Source organism: Myotis yumanensis, unplaced genomic scaffold, assembly GCF_028538775.1.
Source record: "Myotis yumanensis isolate MYYU_CA2020_CCGP unplaced genomic scaffold, mMyoYum1.0.hap1 SCAF_3, whole genome shotgun sequence".
Lineage (NCBI taxonomy): Eukaryota > Metazoa > Chordata > Mammalia > Chiroptera > Vespertilionidae > Myotis > Myotis yumanensis.
Genome location: NW_027223754.1, coordinates 183,189,939 through 183,211,796, shown reverse-complemented (window position 1 = coordinate 183,211,796; position 21,858 = coordinate 183,189,939). Strand labels below are relative to the sequence as shown.

The 21,858-nt window shown below is 39.6% G+C and overlaps 1 protein-coding gene and 1 non-coding gene across 2 annotated transcripts in view; both read right to left on the bottom strand.

Moving 5' to 3' along the window:
- The window catches only part of GYS2 (glycogen synthase 2), a 48,459-nt gene that overhangs the window by 8,183 nt on the left and 18,418 nt on the right, over positions 1-21,858 (bottom strand). Inside the window, exons 5-14 of the mRNA XM_070410592.1 lie at positions 18,742-18,886; positions 18,140-18,257; positions 17,837-17,957; positions 15,605-15,711; positions 14,893-14,952; positions 13,747-13,825; positions 12,601-12,714; positions 3,506-3,632; positions 1,888-1,983; positions 744-907 (exon numbers count right to left, since the gene is read on the bottom strand). Of these exons, the coding sequence (XP_070266693.1) occupies positions 744-907; positions 1,888-1,983; positions 3,506-3,632; positions 12,601-12,714; positions 13,747-13,825; positions 14,893-14,952; positions 15,605-15,711; positions 17,837-17,957; positions 18,140-18,257; positions 18,742-18,886 (1,131 nt within the window). The remainder of the gene's footprint in view (positions 1-743; positions 908-1,887; positions 1,984-3,505; positions 3,633-12,600; positions 12,715-13,746; positions 13,826-14,892; positions 14,953-15,604; positions 15,712-17,836; positions 17,958-18,139; positions 18,258-18,741; positions 18,887-21,858) is intronic.
- Positions 13,353-13,515, bottom strand: LOC139007920 (U1 spliceosomal RNA). The gene has a single exon (XR_011471046.1). It is a non-coding gene; the product is annotated as a U1 spliceosomal RNA (small nuclear RNA).

The window sequence follows — 21,858 nt, the reverse complement described above, 5'->3', positions numbered from 1 at the left end:
TCGGCAAAAAATATATACTTTTTGCTGCAGAATTTTGATAATTAGTTTATGTGTGCCACTAGATGAAAAAAGGTTGAAAATCACTGCCTAAGAGGCTTATTATTCTGCTTTCATTATAAAATGAAGACAATAAAATGAATCACCCAGGGTTGTAATGAGCACTCTGCAAATGGCAGCATCTATCATTTGTCTGGGGAAGTTTAGCAGTATCTGAGCAGATACAATATGCGAAGGCAAAGTCAGTTCATCTTTTCTAAATTATCCAGTGCTAAGATATATGAGCATCTGGGTATTTATGAACCTACTTCATGAAAGAAGGTGTTTCCCTTGGCACTTGTCATTTTGAAAAACAATATTATTCCCATTACCCCTGAAGCTGAGGAATAAAATCAGATTATCTCTTAGAGTGAACCAAGGTAGGGATCTTCTCTTGTTTTCCTCATCTTCATTAAATATTTCTGCTTACCTGTAATGTATCAAGTTAAGCAATGACAATAGAATGACTAATAAAACTCAGTGTTAGATCCTGATGGACTGGCTGTTAGAGGCTCGGATGAAATGTGAAGAATGGAGTTTAGGATTTTGCACATTCATAATATGTTAAAAAAAGTACGTGAAAAGTCACTGAGGTTTTAACAATTATGATACCGAGTTGACTTTACAGATTATGCGGAGGATCAATACGTTTGTGGTCCAGTGGAATTTTTAAAGGGGTCCTCTGTGTTGATCACCAATTTGCTTACTCTGCCTAAGTATCTCCAGTCCAGAAGATCTGAGAGCCTCTCAGTTCGGTTCCTCTGGATAATTCTTTGGCGACGTGACTGTTTGCAGAATCCATAGAGAAACTTAGTCAGCTGATTGCAAGAATCATCCGGAGAGCGGAACCGCCTGTCAACAATGTAAATACCTGAGGGGCACAAAAGCCAATGCACAGGTAAAAGGTAGGGTTCACCTTAGAGGCAGAGTTCACCTTAGCATTTCTTCTCCTATTTCTTAGGTTCTTTGGTAGATCACATGAATGATCTATTTCCTAGCTCCCCATTGCCTCTACTTTATCTTTTCCCTTCCAAGGCTGTGTCTCTTTGATCTCCTAACGGTTTATAACTGTCACTAACATGCAGGCAACAAAATAAAAAAAATGAAAAAACATTTGGCAATATAGGGGTACCCTGAATCGGTGATTCTCCCTGGGCTTCTCACTAGCCAGAATCTCTAGGGTGAAACCTGGGTGTCAGTGGTTTTTAGACTCCCCTGTGTTCCATGTGCATCCATGGCTGAGAACCACAGCTCTAGGCTGAGGAAAGAGAACAGTGACAATGTAACTGTACAGGACCAGGGAATTGGCAACGTGTAGGCAGAGGATCCAGCCCATTGGAACTTGGCTTGTTGCTAGGCAACATGGACATAGAGATGGTGATAGGCAAATTCTCCAGCCATCTTAAATATTGCATGTGAATTTTGCTAACTTGGCATGGATCTTTTAAATAATTATGGTGACCAATATAGTTCTTGTAATATCACCTCTAAGACCATAGTTATTGTAATATCCCTTCTAGATAGTAGAGGGCCAAACCAATTCAGAAACAAAAAGAACGGTAAAGAGCAGGTTTATCTAAGTTTAACACTTCTTTTGCATTTTTTTCCTGTTTCAATTTTATTTGTTCATTTAACTCCTTTTGTGGTTTGTATTTTGGACAATGTATTAAATATTAATAGCATTTTTATCCTTTCTATAGATGACATAATTAAAATATTTTATTGAACAAAAAAAACTGTAAGCATCTGTTTAATCAGGTTAGGTTTAGAGTTGGACTCTGTAAAGACCCTGCGCTTTGTTTGGTTAAGTGTCATTTCTCTCTGGATTGGGTTAATGATGAAACATCTCACCGTAGGCAGTAGGATCAGCCACATGCTCTTGCATGAAACAGCCAAAGCCGGAGAGGTTGGTTGTCACGCTGGGGATACCCATCACAGTGCACTCGGCTGCCAGGGAAACAGACAAAGGCTTGGCTTTAAACCAGCTCCGGTGTCCTCTGCTGCACGCAGAGGAGGAAAAAGCCCCCAGCTAGCTAGTAATAGCAATGTTTACTTTGTGCCAGGCTCAGCACTATGCTCTTTACATGTATTAACTCATTTAATCTTCTCAACAACCACGTGAAGTGAGGCTACCATTATTTCCATCTTGCAGATGAAGAAATTAAGGCACAGAAAAGTTAAATAGCTTGCCCAAATTCACAAAGCCAAGGAATGGGGGAGCGGTAGGATTTCCAGCCACGTGCCCAACTCCAGAGACCTTGCTGGGAACGGCTACCCTATACTGCCTCTCTCAGTACTAGTTTTGCTTTTCACTCCATTTCTACGTATTTGGCAAGTTAATGAGGTAGGTAAATATTTTGGACATGTTTTTTAAATCCTCCTCCACACAAATCCCTTCCACTTTCTCAGGTGTGCAGTGAACCCATTGTCTCTCTCAGTCCTCTCACCTTTTTGGGTCAAAATTTGTTTGTTTTTTGTTTTGTTTTTTCAGAAAATATCAGATATGTCTTGCGAATATTACCACTCTCAGGGATATCTGCATTTTAACAAAGACATTGTATTTGATTGTGGAATAACTCTTGGTTGGCTAGTGGGGTTGGGTAAAAAAGAAAGAGATTTCCCCATTACTCATGAAGTAACACAATTTAATCAGTGGCCCTTTCTCCTGCTCTGCAAGTATTTCCTCTTGGTGTATCTCTAGATAGCAGTGGTTTCCTAGTTTAGGATGGGGAGGGGTAGGTGGAATGGGATTATTGACCCATTTGAGAATCTGATAAAAACTCAGGAAATCCTCCCTAGAAAAACTGTGCTACAATTAGATGAAACTTAACAGATCCTTATTTTTATTAAGTACTCATTAACACACATGTAGTAAAATGCCAGGTATCCATGTAAGCTCAGTATATGTTCATTCGGTGAATTTAATGAAATAAGTGCTTATATTCATTGTGCTTTCTCAAAGCACAAACTTTAATGAATACTTTCTGGAGTGAATTAGAGTTAGTGTCACATAAAATCATTATTCTTAAAAAAAATTAGAGATTTATCTAATATGCTAACACCAACCTTATAGCACCAGAGGTTTCATTTTTTCTGTAATTATAGGTCTGATGAGAAGTGGCCAACTTCCTTGGGTTAATTCAAAACAGAATGACTCATTCACTATGGAGTATTTCCCAAACTGTTTCTTTCATTTAGTTATGTTTTATAACACCTTGAAAACTAGATATAACTCCTCTATCATTTCAGGTTACGTTTAACTTTGTCCTGTAAAGCGACATTTTTGCTAGAAGTCTGCTATGAGTTATAAATCATTCTCTTTACAGATATTAGTGATCTCCCTCCCACATTCCCTCAGTCACTTAAGCTTTGGTTTTGTGCTTCTCTATCCAATAGTAAATTAAATGTCAACTTGGAATATCACACGCTATGCATTCCAAAACATTCCACATCTATACAGGTCACATACCTGGAGTATAACCCCATGGCTCATAGTATGACGGAAATACTCCAAGGTGACAACCTCGGACGAACTCTTCATAATCCATGGGTAACAAGGGGCTGGTGGAGGATAGGAACTCTGGGTGCAAAATCACCTAAAAAAGAAAAATTCTGGTGAGAAAAAATAGGGAGAAAAAAAATTAAAGCAAAAAAAAACAAAAAAAAAAAGGCCTACAGTTTGGTTATTATAATACTGTAAAATCCTTGTGTTCTAAATTCAGGGGAGAAAAAAGCCTGGGGGCTTCTTTTCTGTTCTCAACATCCTGTGTCAGTGTCTACTCTGTGGACTGTTCCCCTCAGACCAAGGCCAGGACTGGAGGATAGGGAGTTTGCATGCCATCGTTGTTCTCATGCTAAACTATATTCTCCAACCCAGCCTTTACTGGCAATAAAGGTTTTATTTGGTTTTGTAACTGCTTCTATTTCACTAAGGTCTTAACACAACCCAGAGTGGACCTTTAACAATGTCAGCCACTCCCCTGCTCAAAATCTTCAGCAGCCTCCTATTTCACTCAGAGGAAAGCCAGTGTTTACCACAGCCTTTAAGCAGTGGCGTGCTGGTAAATGTTCAAACACCAAAAGTCAGAAGTATAAACATGTATTTGTACATAAGTTTATTGTCAATGTTACTGATAGAAAGATAGCATTATAGTATATAATTTCCAAACTATAAAAATGTACATGCAAAAAATCTGCACACAAATGTCTATTATCAAATGTATTCATAATTGTTAAAACTTAGAAGCAACCAAGATGTTCTTAAGTAGGTGAAAGGATTAATAAACTATGGTACATCCAGATGATGGAAGATGTGCTATCAAGCCATGAAAATACATGAAGGAACCTTAAATGCATATTACTAAGTGAAAGAAGCTAATTTGAAAAGGTCACATACTGTATGTTTTCAACTATATAACACTCTAGGAAAGGCAAAACTATACAGACAGTAAAAATATCAGTGGTTAGCAGGGGATAGGAGGGAGGGAGAAATAGATAGTGCACAGAGGATTTTTAGAACAGTGAACTATCCTATACATAGTGTGTGTGTGTGTGTGTGTGTGTGTGTATAAAAGCCTAAGCGATCATTAGGATAGGTCAACCGAATGACCGGCCAGTAGCTATGATGCGCACTGACCACCAGGGGGAATACACTCAATGCAGGAGCTGCCCCCTGTGGTCAGTGCCCTCCCACAGCCAACCTCCCGTGGCCAGCCAACCTCCTGTGGTCCCTCCCTTCAGCCAGCTGACTCTGATTGGCTCTGATCAGCCTCGATTGCTGGCCAGGCCAAGGGACCCCAGCCATGCACGAATTCGTGCACCAGGCCTCTAGTCATACTATAATGGTGAATACATGTCATTATACACTTATCAAAAACACATAGAAGGTACAACACCAGGAGTGAATCCTAGCATAAACTATGGATCTTTGGTGATAGTGATGTGTCAATGTAGGCTCATCATAACAAATATATCTCTGTGGTTGGGGATGTTGATAGTGTGTATGTGTGTGTGGTGGGGGGGATTGTGCATGCTTGGGGGAAGATGATCTATGAGAACTCTCTATACTTGTGCTAAATTTTCTGTGAACCTAAAATTACTCTAAAAAATAAAGTCTATTAAAAAAACATATAGACCTGGCCAGTGTGGTTGCTCAGTGGTTTGAGCATTGTCCTGTACACCAAAAGGTAGGGGGCTCAATTCCCTGTCAGGGCACACATCCCGGTTGTGGGTTCCTTCTCTGGTTGGGGCTTGGGCAGGAAGCAACCGAACAATGTTTCTCTCTCTTTCTCTCTCTCTAAAATAAAATTTTTAAAAAGTTAAAGAAATATATGTATATGTATATATATATATATATATATATATATATATATACACACACAGATATACACATATATAATACTCTTCATTGTTAATTCTATATAAATTAATTATAACATAATGCTTTTGTTGACTTTTTAGAAAATCTTGTATTCATTACCGACTTATGGTTTTAACTGATAACTGAATATATTTCTTTTTTAAAAAATATATTTTATTGCTATTTTACAGAGAGGAAGGGAGAGGGAGAGGAATACAGAGTTAGAAACATCGATGAGAGAGAAACATCGATTCAGCTGCCTCTTGCACGCCCATTACTGGGGATGTGCCCGCAACCCAGGTACATGCCCTTGAACGGAATTGAACCTGGGACCCTTCAGTCCGCAGGCCGATGCTCTATCCACTGAGCCAAACCAGTTAGGGCCACTTTTTATTTTTTATTCACAGAATAAGTCTATATTCTTCCAAAAAGATTACTTTGAAAAAAACCCTAATTTGGATATATAGAAATACTGATAACATTAGTTGTATATAATACTTTATACATCATAAATAATTTTCTTTGCAACATTGTGAGATGAGTAGAATAGACATTCTCAATGTCCTAATTTTAGAAGTAAGGAAACTAAGACTTTACAGGCATTAATTATATATATATCAGTAAATTCATAAATAGGAGATATGTTAAACTTAAGAGTAAATAAAATCATAATTGTCCAAAACCAGTACCATAAAAATGATTTATTCAATCACAAGAATAGCACATTGGTAAAGTAAAAATGGATAAGATATTTTTTCTAGAAAGCACGATTTGAGTTTCTATTATTACACTAGGAAAGGAGACCAAAAACACAGATATGACTGTCTGGGCAACCATCAAATCAACAACCCATTATATTCTCTTGGCATATATTAGGAAAAGGGGATTTGAAAGGCATTGTGCCTATTTGGCATGTCCACACTTAGGAAAATTTGTACACTCCAAAGCCCATTTTGGAACATGAAAACACCATGGCTTGTTTGTTTTGTTCCCAGCCAAACAGAATGATCAAGTGACTAAAATAAGAAGACAGCTGCTCTGGGCCCTAAAACAGGCGATTGCAGAAGCCCAAGGTGGAAGAAAGGATATTAAAAGTCAGCCCAAGGTTATGGGAGGGATTAAATGAGATCCTGTATACAAAGCCCCCAGCAGAACACCTGGCTTCTGTCAAGCCCTGGATCAGTAGGGAAAAAACAAATGAACTAAAATTTGTTTGACTGCATTTATCTTAATAAGTTCCCAGGAAGTTAGTTACTTTCACAGTGTCAGTACAGGGCAGTGACCTGGAATCTGCAGTCTAGGCTTTTCTCACTATACCCCACTGCTGACAGAGGATAAATTCAAAGTCAAAATAATCTGCAACATTTCCTCAATCAATGGTCACATTTCTATAAAAACTTGTCAGTTCACTCTGAAAGTTAAGAATTACTCTATCCTATATAATAAAGAGCTAATATGCAAATGGTCATCACGCCCTTGCGCCCTCACGCCGGGGCTGGGGGACCTGAGGCTGCGCCCCCTTGCCCGACAGAGCTTGACGGAGGAACTGAGGCTGGGCCAGGGGACCTGAGGCCACACCCCCTGCCTGGCACCAGGCCGGGGGACTTGAGGCTATGCCCCCCTGACCAGTGGGGCTTGACAGGGGACATGAGGCTATGCCTCCCGCCCCAGTACCGGGGCTGGGGAACCTGAGGCTTGGACCCCTGCCCAGCAGGGCTTGACGGGGGACCTGAGGCTGCACCTCTTGCCCGCTGGGGCTTGACAGGGGTGGGGCTGGCCAGGTCTGGGTCTCGCACGATTTCAAGGCACATGCAGGTGGGCGGGAACTTGACTCTGGGTCCGGCAGCATGCCCCAGATTCTGACAGGAGGGAGATTTTCTTATACATTTTACTAATTTTCTTTCATCTCTAACACTTATATTATAGAGAAAGGGCAAATAGCAACATTAAAATATTTTCTCTAATTAATTCCCTTTTAATGTGCACGAATTTCATGCACCAGGCCACTAGTAGAGTTCTATAAATATACAGGCATCAAATAGGACTTATATTATTAGCATAGACCCCAAGTTAATATCAAGTTTTTAAAGGATATCTATATAATAAACGCCTAAGTGACCATTACGGCAGAACGACTGGAACGACTGATCGCTATGATGCACACTGACCACCAGGGGCAGACGCTCAATGCGAGAGCTGCCCCGTGGTAGTCAGTGCGCTCCTACAGGGGGAGCGGCTGCTCATCCAGAAGCTGGGCTCACAGCTAGTGAGTGCAGTGGCAGTGGCGGGAGCCTCTCCCACCTCCACGGCAGCACTAAGGAGCAGCAAGCTGAACAGTAAGGAGCCTGCCACTAAGGATCAGTGAGCCAAGTGGTAAGGAGCAAGCAGGTGGGAGGTAAGGAGCGAGGGATCCTGAATTGCGAGAGGATGTACGACTGCCGGCTTAGGCCCGATCCCCCCTAGGGAAGTCAGCAGTTGGACATTCCCTGAGGGGTTCCAGACTGCAAGAGGGTGCAGGCCAGGCTGAGGGAACCTCCCTTCCAGTGCATGAATTTCATGCACTGGGCCTCTAGTTATTAATAAAACACAATACCTAATTCTGAACTGACCAAAGTTTATTTCAGTGCTTTGAGGATATATTGTTAAGAAGGGTTATTCTTTTATTTCTTTTGTATGTGTGTGTTTGCTTTATGATAATAAATGAATATCTCAAAATATTGATGATTATAACTGCATAAACAATTTGTATGAGATGAACTTCCTCTTCCATTCACTCTTTGTAAGCCATGTGCTATTGTATCTCTATGCCTTTTCATCTACTTCTGCTGGGTGAGTCTTCCTTCCTGTTATTTGCAGATAAACTACTGCTCATGGGTCAAGATCTAGCTCACTTGTCATCTCTTTGATAAAACATTTTTTCAAATCCTGCAGGAAAGACAAATCTTCCATCTTCTACTGTACTAAGCACAAATAAAAGCTAATGTTCATTATGAATTGACTGTGTTCCAATATTGTACTAAATGTAACATCTATTACTTTTTAAAACCCACAACAATTCTATGAATGCGGGCTTATATTATCATTTTAAAGATGAGAAGATTGAGGTACAAGCAGATTAAGTAACTTATAAACTGAATAAGTGGCAGAGATTTGAAGCCTGACAGTGTGAGTACCATCTTTAAGGACTTGGTATGTTGCCTTCTTTAGACAAGTGGCTGTCCTGAATTAGCTGTTAGATTTCCTCTAAGACATCCTGGACTGGGGACCTTGACTGACAGCCCCAACTGTATCCACTCTAGATCCACCATAGCAGCTGCTCCTGGCTTATAGACAGGCAGATATGGGTACTAGTGCCAACCCACATCTACCCAGTGGGTGATTATTTTAATGGGTAACCTTTGTTTGGGGAATCCCTGTTGCTATTCATATGAATCCCCATTAAAATGGTCACATCCAGCTGCTCATAGAATAAGGCAGCCATCTGTTTGAAACTGTTTTGGTAGGTGAAAGATCAAGAAAAGGCTCCTAAATACAGCAAAATGTTGTATGTAGTAACACTAATGTATTTAAAATGAGTCAACAGCAAACCACACACACAAAGACATCTTTTGTATTAAGAAAGGAAGCATTGTAAAATAAGATGAATTTGGGTTGGCCTTTGAAAACTCTTCTTGCTTTTTTGTTTCTTTTTGTGGGCACATGCGCACCCATGTGTATGTGTTTTTTCCACTAACTGACAAGCCATGCTGAGTTGTCTTGGTCCACTGCTTTCCCCCTTTTTGAGTCACTACATGGTGCTGCTATGTGTGCACATTTTCATGTATTTGTTCCTCATTATGAATTCTAGCTTTTTGTTAATTACATTTGACTTCCCTTTCTGTAAAAAAAAAAAAAAAAAAGAAAAGAAAGAAAAGAAAAGGCTGAGACTGTTTGAGAAACGGGCTGCAGTCTGTTGCTCTTCTTACCGCCCCTTCCTTCCTGCTTTCTTTGCAGTGTCTGACTGCACCTCCCCGCCTGCATGCTCTCACCTCTTTATCCTTCACACATTTCTTCCAACAAGTGTTTTCATATCTAGAGCTGTCTTAGTGTCTACTTCTCTGAGGATAAAACTGGGGAAAAAATATGGGACATTATCACTGCCTCAAATAACTCAGTCTCTCTGGAGAAAGGGATAGATTTCATATATATTTCAATGTGATCATTCCATTAATTTCTGTAGTCTTAGGAATGCAGATAAGGAAAGAGGTGTTCTGTCTGGAGTAGATGACTGTATAGTAAGGAAAAGTGCAAGGAAGGGATGACTTTTGGGTTGGATCCCAAAGCAATGGCTAGAATGACTGAGATAAGGGTATTTCAGAAAGAGAGAACAACATTAGTCAGCAATGACACAGGGGTATGAAAGTGTTTAGTATCTTGCCCAGTTCTGGGAAGTTGCCTCACTGCTATCACACTTAAAAAACAACACAAAGATCAGCAAAGTATACTTTGTTCAAAACTTCAAGGGACCTCAAGTCACAGTAATCCCAAGAGCTAAGAAAGCCAGCCTCATCTCTCCTTTTCCACATTCCCACATCATCACCTCTATCTGCATTTATTGCATATAACATGTTCCAGGCACAGACAGGTTGTCAGAGGAAGATTCACAAATATGGTAGGACATAAAATGTTCTAAGAAAAACAGAAATCTACAGGAAAATAAGAGGCTTTCTTGCCCCCACTATTTATTTCCTTCTGAGAGACAAAAATTATATATACAAGTAAATAAAATGAGAAGCACCAATCGGGGGTAAATTATATGAGGAGGCCAAGCTACTGTTAATATACTCTGATGAGTCTCTGTGGACCCAATCCAGCTGAAACACGTAAAGGAAGGGGCATCCTTGGCAGAGACAATCCTGCATTTCCAGGGGAAAACTTGTAGCCTGACTATTTATTATAGAAGGTATGCTAAGTGTTGAAAAGTTTGGAAATGCAGAAACACAAATGAGAAAAGACAAACCACCCATATTGTATGGCACAGGGCAATATACACACATATATGCATGTGTGCATGTGTGTGTGCGTGCCTGTGTGCGTGCATGTGTGTGTGTATGTGTGTAGAATATCTATAATAATAAAAGTGTAATATGCTAATTAGACCAGACAGCAGGGGTTGAGGCAGAGGCAGTTAGGGGCGATGAGGCAGGCAGGCAAGTGGTTAGGGGCATCAGGCAGGCAGTCAGAGTGGTTAGGGGCAATCAGGCAGGCATGCACAGTGGTTAGGGACGATCAGGCAGGCAGGCAAGTGGTTAGGAGCGATCAGGCAGGCAGAGTGGTTAGGGGCGATCAGGCAGGCAGGCAGGTGAGTGGTTAGGAGCCAGGGGTCCCGGATTGCAAGAGGGATGTCCGACTGCATATTTGGGATCAGGCCTAAACCAGCAGTTGGACATCCCCCAACGGGTCCCGGATTGTGAGAGTGTGCAGGCCAGGCTGAAGGCCCCCCGCTACCCTGTGCACTGGGCCTCTAGTATTTGAAATAAAAAGACTAACATAGCATGGAACATTTTATAAACAGCTAGAGAATTTCTTCTGCTTGATTTCTGCAATATTTTCCTTTTCTAATTCTCTGCTCTTTCTTTCCCTGACTTTTTATCTTATAATCCTCATCTTAAATCTCCACTTATTCAACTTTGTCTTCCAACATGGCAAGGTGGTCATTCCCTGGTCTCCACTACTACCCATGCACTGGTAGCTTCCTTAACAACTGCCCTTGTAACCCCCAGACCTATGTTTTCTAAGTAACATCTCAACTTGAATATCTCACATGTCATTCATAGTCATTCTATCAAAAACTGAACTCAATTCATGACATGACTCTCAAACCAATTTCTGTTAAAACTTTTCCTTGGATTTTAGAATCTGTTGGTTAGGTACTGAAGCCAGAAGGTTATTACGCTTGCCTTCTTTCTCTTTCTCACTTCTAATGTCCATTGGTCACTAAGTATGATCTTTTCTATGTGCCACCACCTCTCCCATTGTTTCGTCCTCTCCAGTACATCTGACATGGCCTTTGTAAGGGGCCCTCATCATCTCTCACCTGTACTGTTGCAGCGAGTCCTTAATTTGTCTCCTTCCACTACATCCACCCAAGTCTACATCAAGGACTGAATAAAAGATAAAAAGTGAATATAAGAATAGACTATTTTTCCAAGAAATTTTGCAGAACAGGAAAGATGGAAACATTTAAGAACATCAAAAGGAGACCAGATTAAGGCAAAGTTGTTTTTTAATGTAGAGAAATTCAAAGAATATTTGTCAACAGCAAGGAAAAGAGTTGTCTTTTATTGCCTACACTGTAAGAGAAGGTAAACAGGTTAAGTTTCCCACGAATGTGAGAGGGAATGAGATCTTTTAAAAATCCTTAGGACCTCAAGGAAAGGAACCCAGAATAGGTAAAAAAAAATCTATAGTTGAGGCCAGTATAGAGGGACACTGAAGGAGTTCATACTTTTGAATTCTCAGTTATGCCATCTGCTAAAGGTGAACGAAAGAAGGGAAAGGGAGACCTTTGAAAAGATTGGTAAATGTTTGACACCTTGATCTTGAATACTGGTGAATGAAATTGAGTAGGGTTAAGCAATTATTTGTCGACATGCTCACCATTGCCAACCACACTTAGCAAATGCCTGCAACAAATAGGCCCTCAGTAAACATCAGAGAGCTTAGGCATCACAGTGGTAGAAACCAGGTCTTAGTCATACATCGAGCATTGTGCCTAGTCATTGTAGAAACTCAAGAGTCAAAAGTACAAATTGGTCTATAAAAAATTGCATAAAAACATCATTAGTCACATTTTTTAAAACTGGAAACTTCTCATATTTTGCCTTTAAGTTGAACATTATCAGAAAGAAACAAAGATAATTCATGTAATCTCAGAGATTTGTTAATTAATTCTTAGAAAATATTTAAATCATTAAAAATTAGATAACCTTATGCTTACTAACAGATTGTACAGTGAAAATAAATGCTAGAATTATGAATCATAAAGCCATAAACATTCTTCAGTTCTCAAGAATGATAGCAAAATAGTCATTATATTTTAATTACCCAAGAGAGGAAACAAAATTAATCTCCTTTAGAAAACAAATAAAGGAGGCTTCTAATAAATTCTCAGTAAATATATGCTATGTCACCTTGAAGTGACCTACAGAAACAATTAGTTCTACCTTAACTCTGTCTGTGCGGCTGTTGAAAAGTCCAATCCGTCTAATGGTGCTGAGGATGGGGTCAGTGGAGTCATCCATCATGTTGTGAGTGGTCACTGGAGGCAAAGACTGTCGCTGAAGTAATGGAAGAAAATGTCAATTATGGAAAGAACTAATGTGTGACTAATTTCAACAATAGGTCATTGGCAACATGTCATACAACCTTCCTCCAGTCTTTTGAGACGACACTAATGAGGATGACTAAGTTTTGTGTGTTTCAGAGGAGGAAAATGGGTTCAAGCACTGCCTTTGTATATGGTGAACACATGCTACTTTTGTTTTTCACCTGCAGCCACTATACAAAAGGCCAAGACCTCTTGCCTGCTCCTGGGACTTACTTAAAATATGAAATGTCCTGAAATCTTGCCTTGAGAGGAGCTCCTCTTTTATTTTTATTTTATTTTATTTTATTTTATTTTATTTTATTTTTCTTTATTGATGAGGAGCTCCTCTTTTAAATCCTTTAGTGGGGCTGTCTCCAGTGTCTGATCCCTCACTATTATGACAAGAGTTTGCTGTATGCCTAACACAACACTTACCTTTTCTTCTTTGCAATGATTCTACTTGTCTAAGAAACATTCACGTTTTCTCTACTGTAACTCAAAATTCTATGCTTTTTGAAAAATTTAGGTTTTTATTGTCATTGCACATACACTTCTTTTCAATTGGACACAATGGTTACAAATTATTATTATTATTATTATTATTAGTGCCTGGGGAGAGTGCAAACACAGTCCCTCACTACCACAAATTATGCAGTTGAGTTTTCTACATTTGGGGGCATCACAGGGGTCAGCACACCCAGAATGCAATGGGTGAGCCTTGCCCTGGGAAACTACCCTTGGGATCACGGCATCTTCCCTGCTAAGTAAATATCAAATATAATTTTAAATTGGATACAAGAAAAGCCCTGTGTCCAATCTCTCTTATGAACCACTCATAAAAGAGAATACAAAGTTGACATTTTGGTGAATACAGAAGAATGACTTTCTAGTTCTTGAGTTTAAAAATTTCCCCAAATTAGCCCATTCCAATAAATTAAAATATAAAATATAAAATACATTGATTTTAACATTGGGAAGTGGTAGGCACTTTTTTCTTTACTACCTGAGTTGAAAAGATGGCTCTTTTCATTATTGTTAGATCATCTCGATCCAAAATATTGTTCATATCAGGAATTTCTCCTCTGTGGGGAAAACAATGTTAATAATAAAAATAAAAACAACTGGCACTAATTCGGTGCTCTTTTGTGTCAGATACTGTTCTAAGCACTTTAAAAATAAAAGTAAATATAGTTTCCAGATGTAGCTCACAGATAAATTCCTAAAGTGTGAAGAAGTTTGGTAAAGATAGCATTGCTCCAGCCAGGTGGCTCAGACAGTTGGAGTGCTGGGGCTCATACAGGAGGCAACCAATTCTTGCTTCACACTTCAATATTCTCTCTCTCTCTCTCTCTCTCTCTCTCTCTCTTCCTCCCTTCCTCTCTAAAATCAACAAGCATATCCTCAGGTGAGGATTTTAAAAATAGCATAAAAAATCAAAATTGATTTTTTATAGCATTCATGTTCACCATCAGGGGACACTCTCATTGTTTGCCCATTTCTGAGTACTACATTCTAGAGTGGCCATAACTTGTCCATCTATAAGTTGATACTTTTACTGGTAAAGAGAAATGATGTTCACCTACTACCATGGGTCAGGAGACAACATAGTTTTCAAATAACAGAAAAAAATCATGTATTTTATTATTATTATTATTAGGTTATAATACATTTAAATTTGATTTTGTTACTTAGTCTTTATTATATCTGTAAATTACATATCTTATTTATTATTTATTAAATAAACACATGCTCAGTAATATTAATATGTTAATTAATATTCATTAATATGTTTGGTTAATAACTAAATCCTGATTTAATATGTCAACATAATTAATATATTAAGCCAATATATACTTTGACTTAAAATCTCATGAACTCTTAGCTCCAGATTGGCATACTAACATTTAACAAGATTTTCATTGAATTAGAACCTATTTGCACATATAAATATGTTCCCATTTGTAAAACCTGTTTACAAGTGTTTGTCAGATGAAGGATAAAAGAAAACCTACTGATATGATGTCACACATCTTCAAAGGTTATTAATTCCTTTATATTCAGATCAACATAAATATATTATACCACTGAAACTGTTAAGATGGAATGTGACATCCAAATGTTTGAGGTGGTACGTGTTCCAAACACCTACCTTAATAAGGCATCATAGAGTTTCTTTCCAAACTTTTCCTTCACAGAATGTGCAATGTCCCTGATTGGGGGGGAAAAAATCTATAATTTAAACAGTGTCACAATTTTACATCTTTATTCATCATGATAATGCTGTTGTTAGTACATTGTTAAAATTACAGTTCTCTTTTGTATAGACTCCTCTATTATCTTTGTATTTGCCAATTTGGCTTGAGTTAAAACCTCCAGAGCTGAGGCAGCAGAACCCTGACCAGCCTACATTGTTTAACTTTTTTTTTTTTGCTTGATGATATTCAGGGTAGGGCTGAGGTCTGGGACGGGGAGTGGATACAGGTATAGATGTAACAAGATTGGGAATGTGTTGATAATTGTTGAATATAGGCTATGGGCACATAAGAGGTCATTATACTAATTTGTTTACTTTGCCATGTTTTTATTTGCATAATAATTTTTTAAAAATTCAACCCATCTTTAAAGAGTTCTACAGAGGCTTTATCCTCGCATGGTAGCCTATTCTAAAATTTTTATTGTAACCCGGTTGTATAGCCATTACCTAATCTAGCATCATAGCCCAATGAGAAGAGAACCAAGTAGTATTTATGCTATGATAATCTCAAGGAAAAAATAGTTCAGGAATATATATCAGAAACCATGCACATAAAAATAACCCTTTGCAGTTTTTGCTTGAGAACATTTACAAGACGTGAGATTACCATAGCTGCTTTCGCACTGCCTGGCCTTTCAGGGTTTCCACATTGAAATTGTTTGTCTTGGCAGGCATAATGAAAAACACCACCACTGTGACGTCACTTTTATGCATCTAATGAGGAATCAGAAAACATAACAGAATCAATGACCAAAGATCAAATAAAACGTGTGACAGATGGACCTTCCATTTTGAACAAACAGTGTTTAAAAACATCTTTAGGCAAAAAGAATACTTTTTGTGATTCACAGAAAAATCGTACCCATCTTCCTAAGGCCTTTTCAGAAAATTTATTTTAAATTGGGCTTTCAATAGATGTTTGTTGATTAAAAATTTTAAAATTCAGACAAAATATTTTCATGGCATGAATCACCTAAAATACCTACCAATTGATATTGTTATCACAATCTTCTCTGTAGTTAAGAAAGTAATACAAATTTGAGCTAATACTAAAGGGTCAAAATTCACTCTTTAAAATTTAAAGATTGGAAACTTAATGAGGATTTAGTTTTGGTTTATTCTATTTTTTTCCCTTAGCTTATATATACTGATTTACACAAAAGATTATTTACATTTTTTGTCAAGTTTCTTGATTCTCATGATATCGCATTTTGGTTTTTTAGCACGAAGGTAAAGAAGCAAGCATAGGGTCAGCAGTTTTGTTGACGCAGGCACTGTGCTGGGTGCTTTAAATGCACAATTCAACCCAATCCTGGAATCACTGTGCACAATAGATGTCACTCTTCTTGTTTTACTGACATCAGAAGAGAGGCATGGAGGTTCCATACAGACATCTGACCTCCTATAACAGATTATTGGCAAAACTGAGATTAAAACTGGAGTTTAAGACTCTAAAATCTGTGGGATTTTTTTTCCTCTTCCCTCAAATATTATTGGCCTAGCATCTCTCTCAGAAGGAAATGACATATCAAACGGCCATGGGAATGAAAGCATAAACTCAAATCATGAACAGATGAACGCTCATATGATCTAGAAATGACTTTCTCCTGAGTGTAGGGCATTTTACCATCTAATCTGCCGCCTCGCACTCTAGGGCCTGACAATCTATTCAAAGGTCTATGGAAATCTTAGCTATTGTAAATTGTGCTGCTATGAACATAGGGATGCATATATCCTTTCTGATTGGTGTTTCTAGTTTCTTGGGATATATTCCTAGATGTGGGGTTACTGGGTCAAATGGGAGTTCCATTTTTAATTTTTTGAGGAAACTCCATACTGTCTTCCATAGTGGCTGCACCAGTCTGCATTCCCACCAGCAGTGCAGGAGGGTTCCTTTTTCTCCACATCCTCTCCAGCACTTGTCCTTTGTTGATTTGTTGATGATAGCCAGTCTGACAGGTGTGAGATGGTACCTCATTGTTGTTTTGATTTGCATCTCTTGGATGATTAGTGACTTTGAGCATCTTTTCATATGTCTCTTGGCCTTCTGTATGTCCTCTTTCAAAAATTGTCTATTTAGGTCCTTTGCCCATTTTTTGATTGGATTGTTTATCTTCCTTTTGTTAAGTTGTATGAATTCCCTATAAATGTTGGAGATTAAACCCTTATCAGTGATAACATTGGCAAATATGTTCTCCCATGCAATGGGATTTCTTGTTGTTTTGTTAGTGGTTTCTTTTGCTGTACAGAAGCTTTTTATTTCATAGCAGCACAATTTACAATACCTAAGATTTGGAAACAGCCTAAGTGCCCATCAGCAGATGAGTGGATTAGAAAACTGTGGTACATCTACACAATGGAATATTACGCTGTGGTAAAAAAGAAGGAATTCTTACCATTTGCAACAGCATGGATGGAACTGGAGAGCATTATGCTAAGCAAAATAAGCCAGTCAGAGAAAGATAAACATCACATGATCTCACTCATTTGTGGAATATAGTGAACATCATAAACTGATGAACAAAAATAGATACAGAAACAACAAAGCATTGAACAAACTGTCAAACTTCAGCAGGAAGGCAAGGGAGGGGGTAAGAGATCAACCACATCAACCAAATGACTTGTATTCATGGACACAGACACTAGCGAGGTGAGGGCATATGCCGGGGACGGGGGATGGGGGGAGGGTTGGAGGGGAGAGGCCAGGGAGAAGTCAATAGGGAGAAAAGGAGACATATGTTCTACTATTTGTAATACTTTAAACAATAAAAAAGGGAAAAAAAAGTCTATGGAAGCCATAGCACAGGAAACATGATATAACATTGTAGAGCTTTCTTACCCTCAGCAGGAAATTGAGCCTGGATAAGGACTCTAGGAAGATGTCAGCTCCTTTGTTTGAAAATTCATACCTCCCAGCAATGAAAAAGAACAAAGTTTTTTCAAGATCAAAGTCCAGATGACTAAAACAAAACAAAACAGTTTCAAATGAAAGAAAGCACCAGCAACAAAATGTACACAGGAATCCTGTTAAAGTACAAAGGGGATGGGAAAGATAAACATGTACTGTAACAACACTGTTTTCTCTATACCAGAGATCCCTAACATTGCACCCTAATTTTTTTTAAGAAAGAAAAACACATACCCATAAAAATGACCCCGAACAAATTCTTGTATCCTAGCCTTGTACATTGCATGTAGATTTTGAAACTCATGCATTGCTGAAAATTTCTTAACATTCAAGCCATTTGGAGTAACTACATCTGGAAAAGCAAAAATAAAATAGTTATGAAAATGTTCTTTTGAGAGAGGATATCATTGTAGAGAAACAGTGTATTTAAATTTATGTAAAGTTTGATTCTATTAACATTTCCAGGTTATGACCATCATAGAATTGAAAATTCATAAATGTTCACAAAAAATTGTAGAAATAGGAAACGAGGAGTGCATGACCAAAATAACATTGGTTCAGTGACATAGTAGAGTTAAAAGGAATAATGACGATTGTTATAGTTTCATTGCTTACTATGCACCAGGCACAGCTCGCAATGCTTCACAATGTAACTCATTAAATCCTTGTAACAACCAATGGAGTCGGTGCTCTCATTTGCATTTCCAGTGGCAAAAACCTTTTTTTTCCCCCTCTACTGTTTTATGCTTTTTGTTTGTTTGTTTGAACCAAAGTTCTCATGCTCTCTTGTCATTTGGAATGGAAAGATCAGTGACAAACTGAGGGGTCAGCATTACCAGGCTTTCTCTTCAGCATGTGTTCTGCCTCTATCGCTGTTATTTCAGAAACTGTGGTGAACACATGCGCACAATGGACGGAGGCCCGCTCCATGCAGTACCGGTGGTAGATCTGCCTTTCCCCAGCCTCTTTGTCTATGTCAAACTGTTCAAAACAAAACACAAGCACAAAAAATAAAAATAAAATAAAAAAACACACAAAAAAACCACGAGCACATGTCCATTTGCGTACACTGATTCTTCCACACAAGCAAAACAAAATCACACATTTTTCCTATTGTGCTCCCCAAAAGCCATGTGAAATTTTATGCCCACTAAAAAGTAATGAACATTTGTATTTAATCCCATTACTAAGTGCAGAGCTACTTATGCTTACACAGGTGTTGCTTACTTCATTTCTGCTTCAAAACTGCTATGTAAACCCCTGAGTAAATGACATTTCCACTTTGTTATAATCACATAGAAATCTTGATTTTCTTTGGCATTTCAATTATACTTTTATTTATCCCACATTTTATAAATACTGAGCTAATTTCTTTCCCCAAGGTCCTTATCATGTTTTTGCCCATGAACAATGAAGTAAAGCTGACATTAAACTTGATACAAAAATTGGGTTAATTATTATTATCCTTAAATCACTGAAAGGAAGCCTGACAAAGAAAAGACAAATGTTTTTCCATGACTATTGTAGTCCTACCACTATATAATTTCAAGGGTGTACAGTTATATTAATTAGATAGTGTGATAGATTGTGTAATCATTCTATCAAGCCAGTCAGAATATTCATTATTCTGGGTATCTTAACTTAAAAATATATGCACAATAAGCCAACCCCCCACAATTAAATAGTTGGCAACAGTTGCGAGCTTTTGCCATTTGGCTTAGTTACTGAATATTATTTCTAATACTAGAGGCCCGGTACACAAAAATTTGTGCACTGGGGGGGGTGGGGGGGGGGTTCCCTCAGCCCGGCCTGTGCCCTCTCGCAGTCTGGGACCCCTCAGGAGATAATGACCTGCTGACTTAGGCCTGCTCCTGGGTGGCAGAGGGCAGGCCCAATCCCTAGGTGCAGCTCCTGGTCGGGCTCAGAGCAGGGTTGATTGGGGAGTTGGGGCGCCGCCCCCTGTCATGTACAAAGCAGGGCAGATCGGGAGGTTGCAATGTCACCCTCAGTCATGCTCAGGGTGGGGCCGATTGGGGGGTTGGGGCACCGCCCCCTGTCACACTCAAGGCAGGGTCGATGGGGAGGTTTCGGTGCCACCCCCTGTCACACACAGAGCAGGGCCAATCAGGGGGTTAGGGCGCTGCCCCGTGTCATGCACAGAGCAGGGCCCAACAGGGGGTTGGGGAGCTCCCCTCTGTCACACACAGAGTAGGGCCGATAGGGGAGTTAGGGCACCACCCCCTGTCACACACAGAGCAGGGCGGATCAGGGGGTTGGGGCGCCGCCCTCTATCACCCACAGAGCAGGGCCGATCAGGGGGTTGGGGCGCCGCCACTGTCACACTCAGGGCAGGGCCGATGGGGAGGTTATGGCTCTACCCCATCACACACAGAGCAGGGCCCATGAGGGGGTTGGGGCGCCTTCCCCTGTCACGAACAGAGCAGAGCGGATAGGGAGGTTGTGGCCCCGCCCCCTGTCACACACAGAGCTGCAGGGTGATCAGGGGGCTTGGGCACTGCCCCCTGTCAAGCTGATCTGGTGCCAAGAGGCCTCGCGGCTCCGCTGATCCCGGTGCTGGGAGGCATATTACCCTTTTACTATATAGGATAGAGGCCTGGGGGCCGGCTGGTTTGCACTGAAGGGTGTCCTGGATCAGGGTGGGGGTCCCCACTGGGGTACCTGGCCAGCCTGGATGAGGGGATGATGGCTGTTTGCAGCTGGTCACACACCCTTCAGGGTGGGGGTCCCCACTGGGGTGCCTGGCCAGTCTGGGTGAGGGGCTGAGGGCTGCTTTCAGGCTGGCGGTTGTTGACTGAAGCTCCCAACCACTCCTTTTTTTTTCTCTTTTTTTTATTTTATTTTGGGCCAGCTTTAGCTCTGGCTGTAGCTCTGAGGCTTCGTATCTGGTTTGTTTGCCGTTCTATAATCAAAACAATGTATAATTTCAGCTCTGAGATCCCGGCAGGCTGAAAGCTGGTTTCTGGGGTTTTGTTTAGCTCCTACACAACATAGTACATAGTTGCTTAGAGTTGCAACTCAGAGGCCGGCAAGTCAGGCGGGGAACGTTGGAGTCTGCAGTCACTGGAGCAAGCAAGCCTCATGTTCGCTTCCAGCTGCCTGGCTGCCGGCCGCCATCTTGGCTGACAGTTAATTTGCATAAGGATATGCTTATTAGCCAATGGGAAGGGTAGCAGTTGTACGCCAATTACCATGTTTCTCTTTTATTAGTGTAGATAGTTGCATATGGAAGTAGCAGTGTCTAAGAGAAAAAGCTATATAGTTTCTGGCCTTGTATCAGCAATGCACTTTTCATATTAGAAGCTTTTCAACACTATGTATCAGACATTCTTCTAAGCAGGACATCATATTTAATCCTCATAAACCACTGAGAAACTTATTTTGTCTTCATTTTATAGAGGGGGGATCAAAATTTCTAAAGTTTAAAGAACTTGCTCAATGTAATATTCATATCTTAGCAGAGTCCTGTTGATCCAAATCAGTCTGACTGCAAACTTGTGCTCTCCCCTGCTTTTATGCCATTTAGTCTCTAACTCAATCAACAAGTCAGTCCCAGTAAATACTGCACCATATAGAGGAAAATACTAACAAAAGATTTATTAGATGATTCTAAAGATTAGAACAAGATAATTCTTAGAATAGTCTCTCTTGACTGTAATATTTACAAACATCTTTCTGAAATGGTTTGAACCAGGGTTCTCTCTATATGGTATCCTTGAATCAGCAGAAGTTTTTCTTAAAAGCTTTTTATGGCTGGTCTTATTTATTCAACCAATCTCTCATTCAACCAATATTTGTGGAATAATTTATGAGTTTCTGTTACCTTCAAAGAGCCTATAACTTAGTGAGCAAATGAGTAAAAATCAGGCGGAAATGAGTAAGTGCCTGAGTAAGGCATAAGATCAGAACAGAATAGGAAAAGTATCTCATCCTAT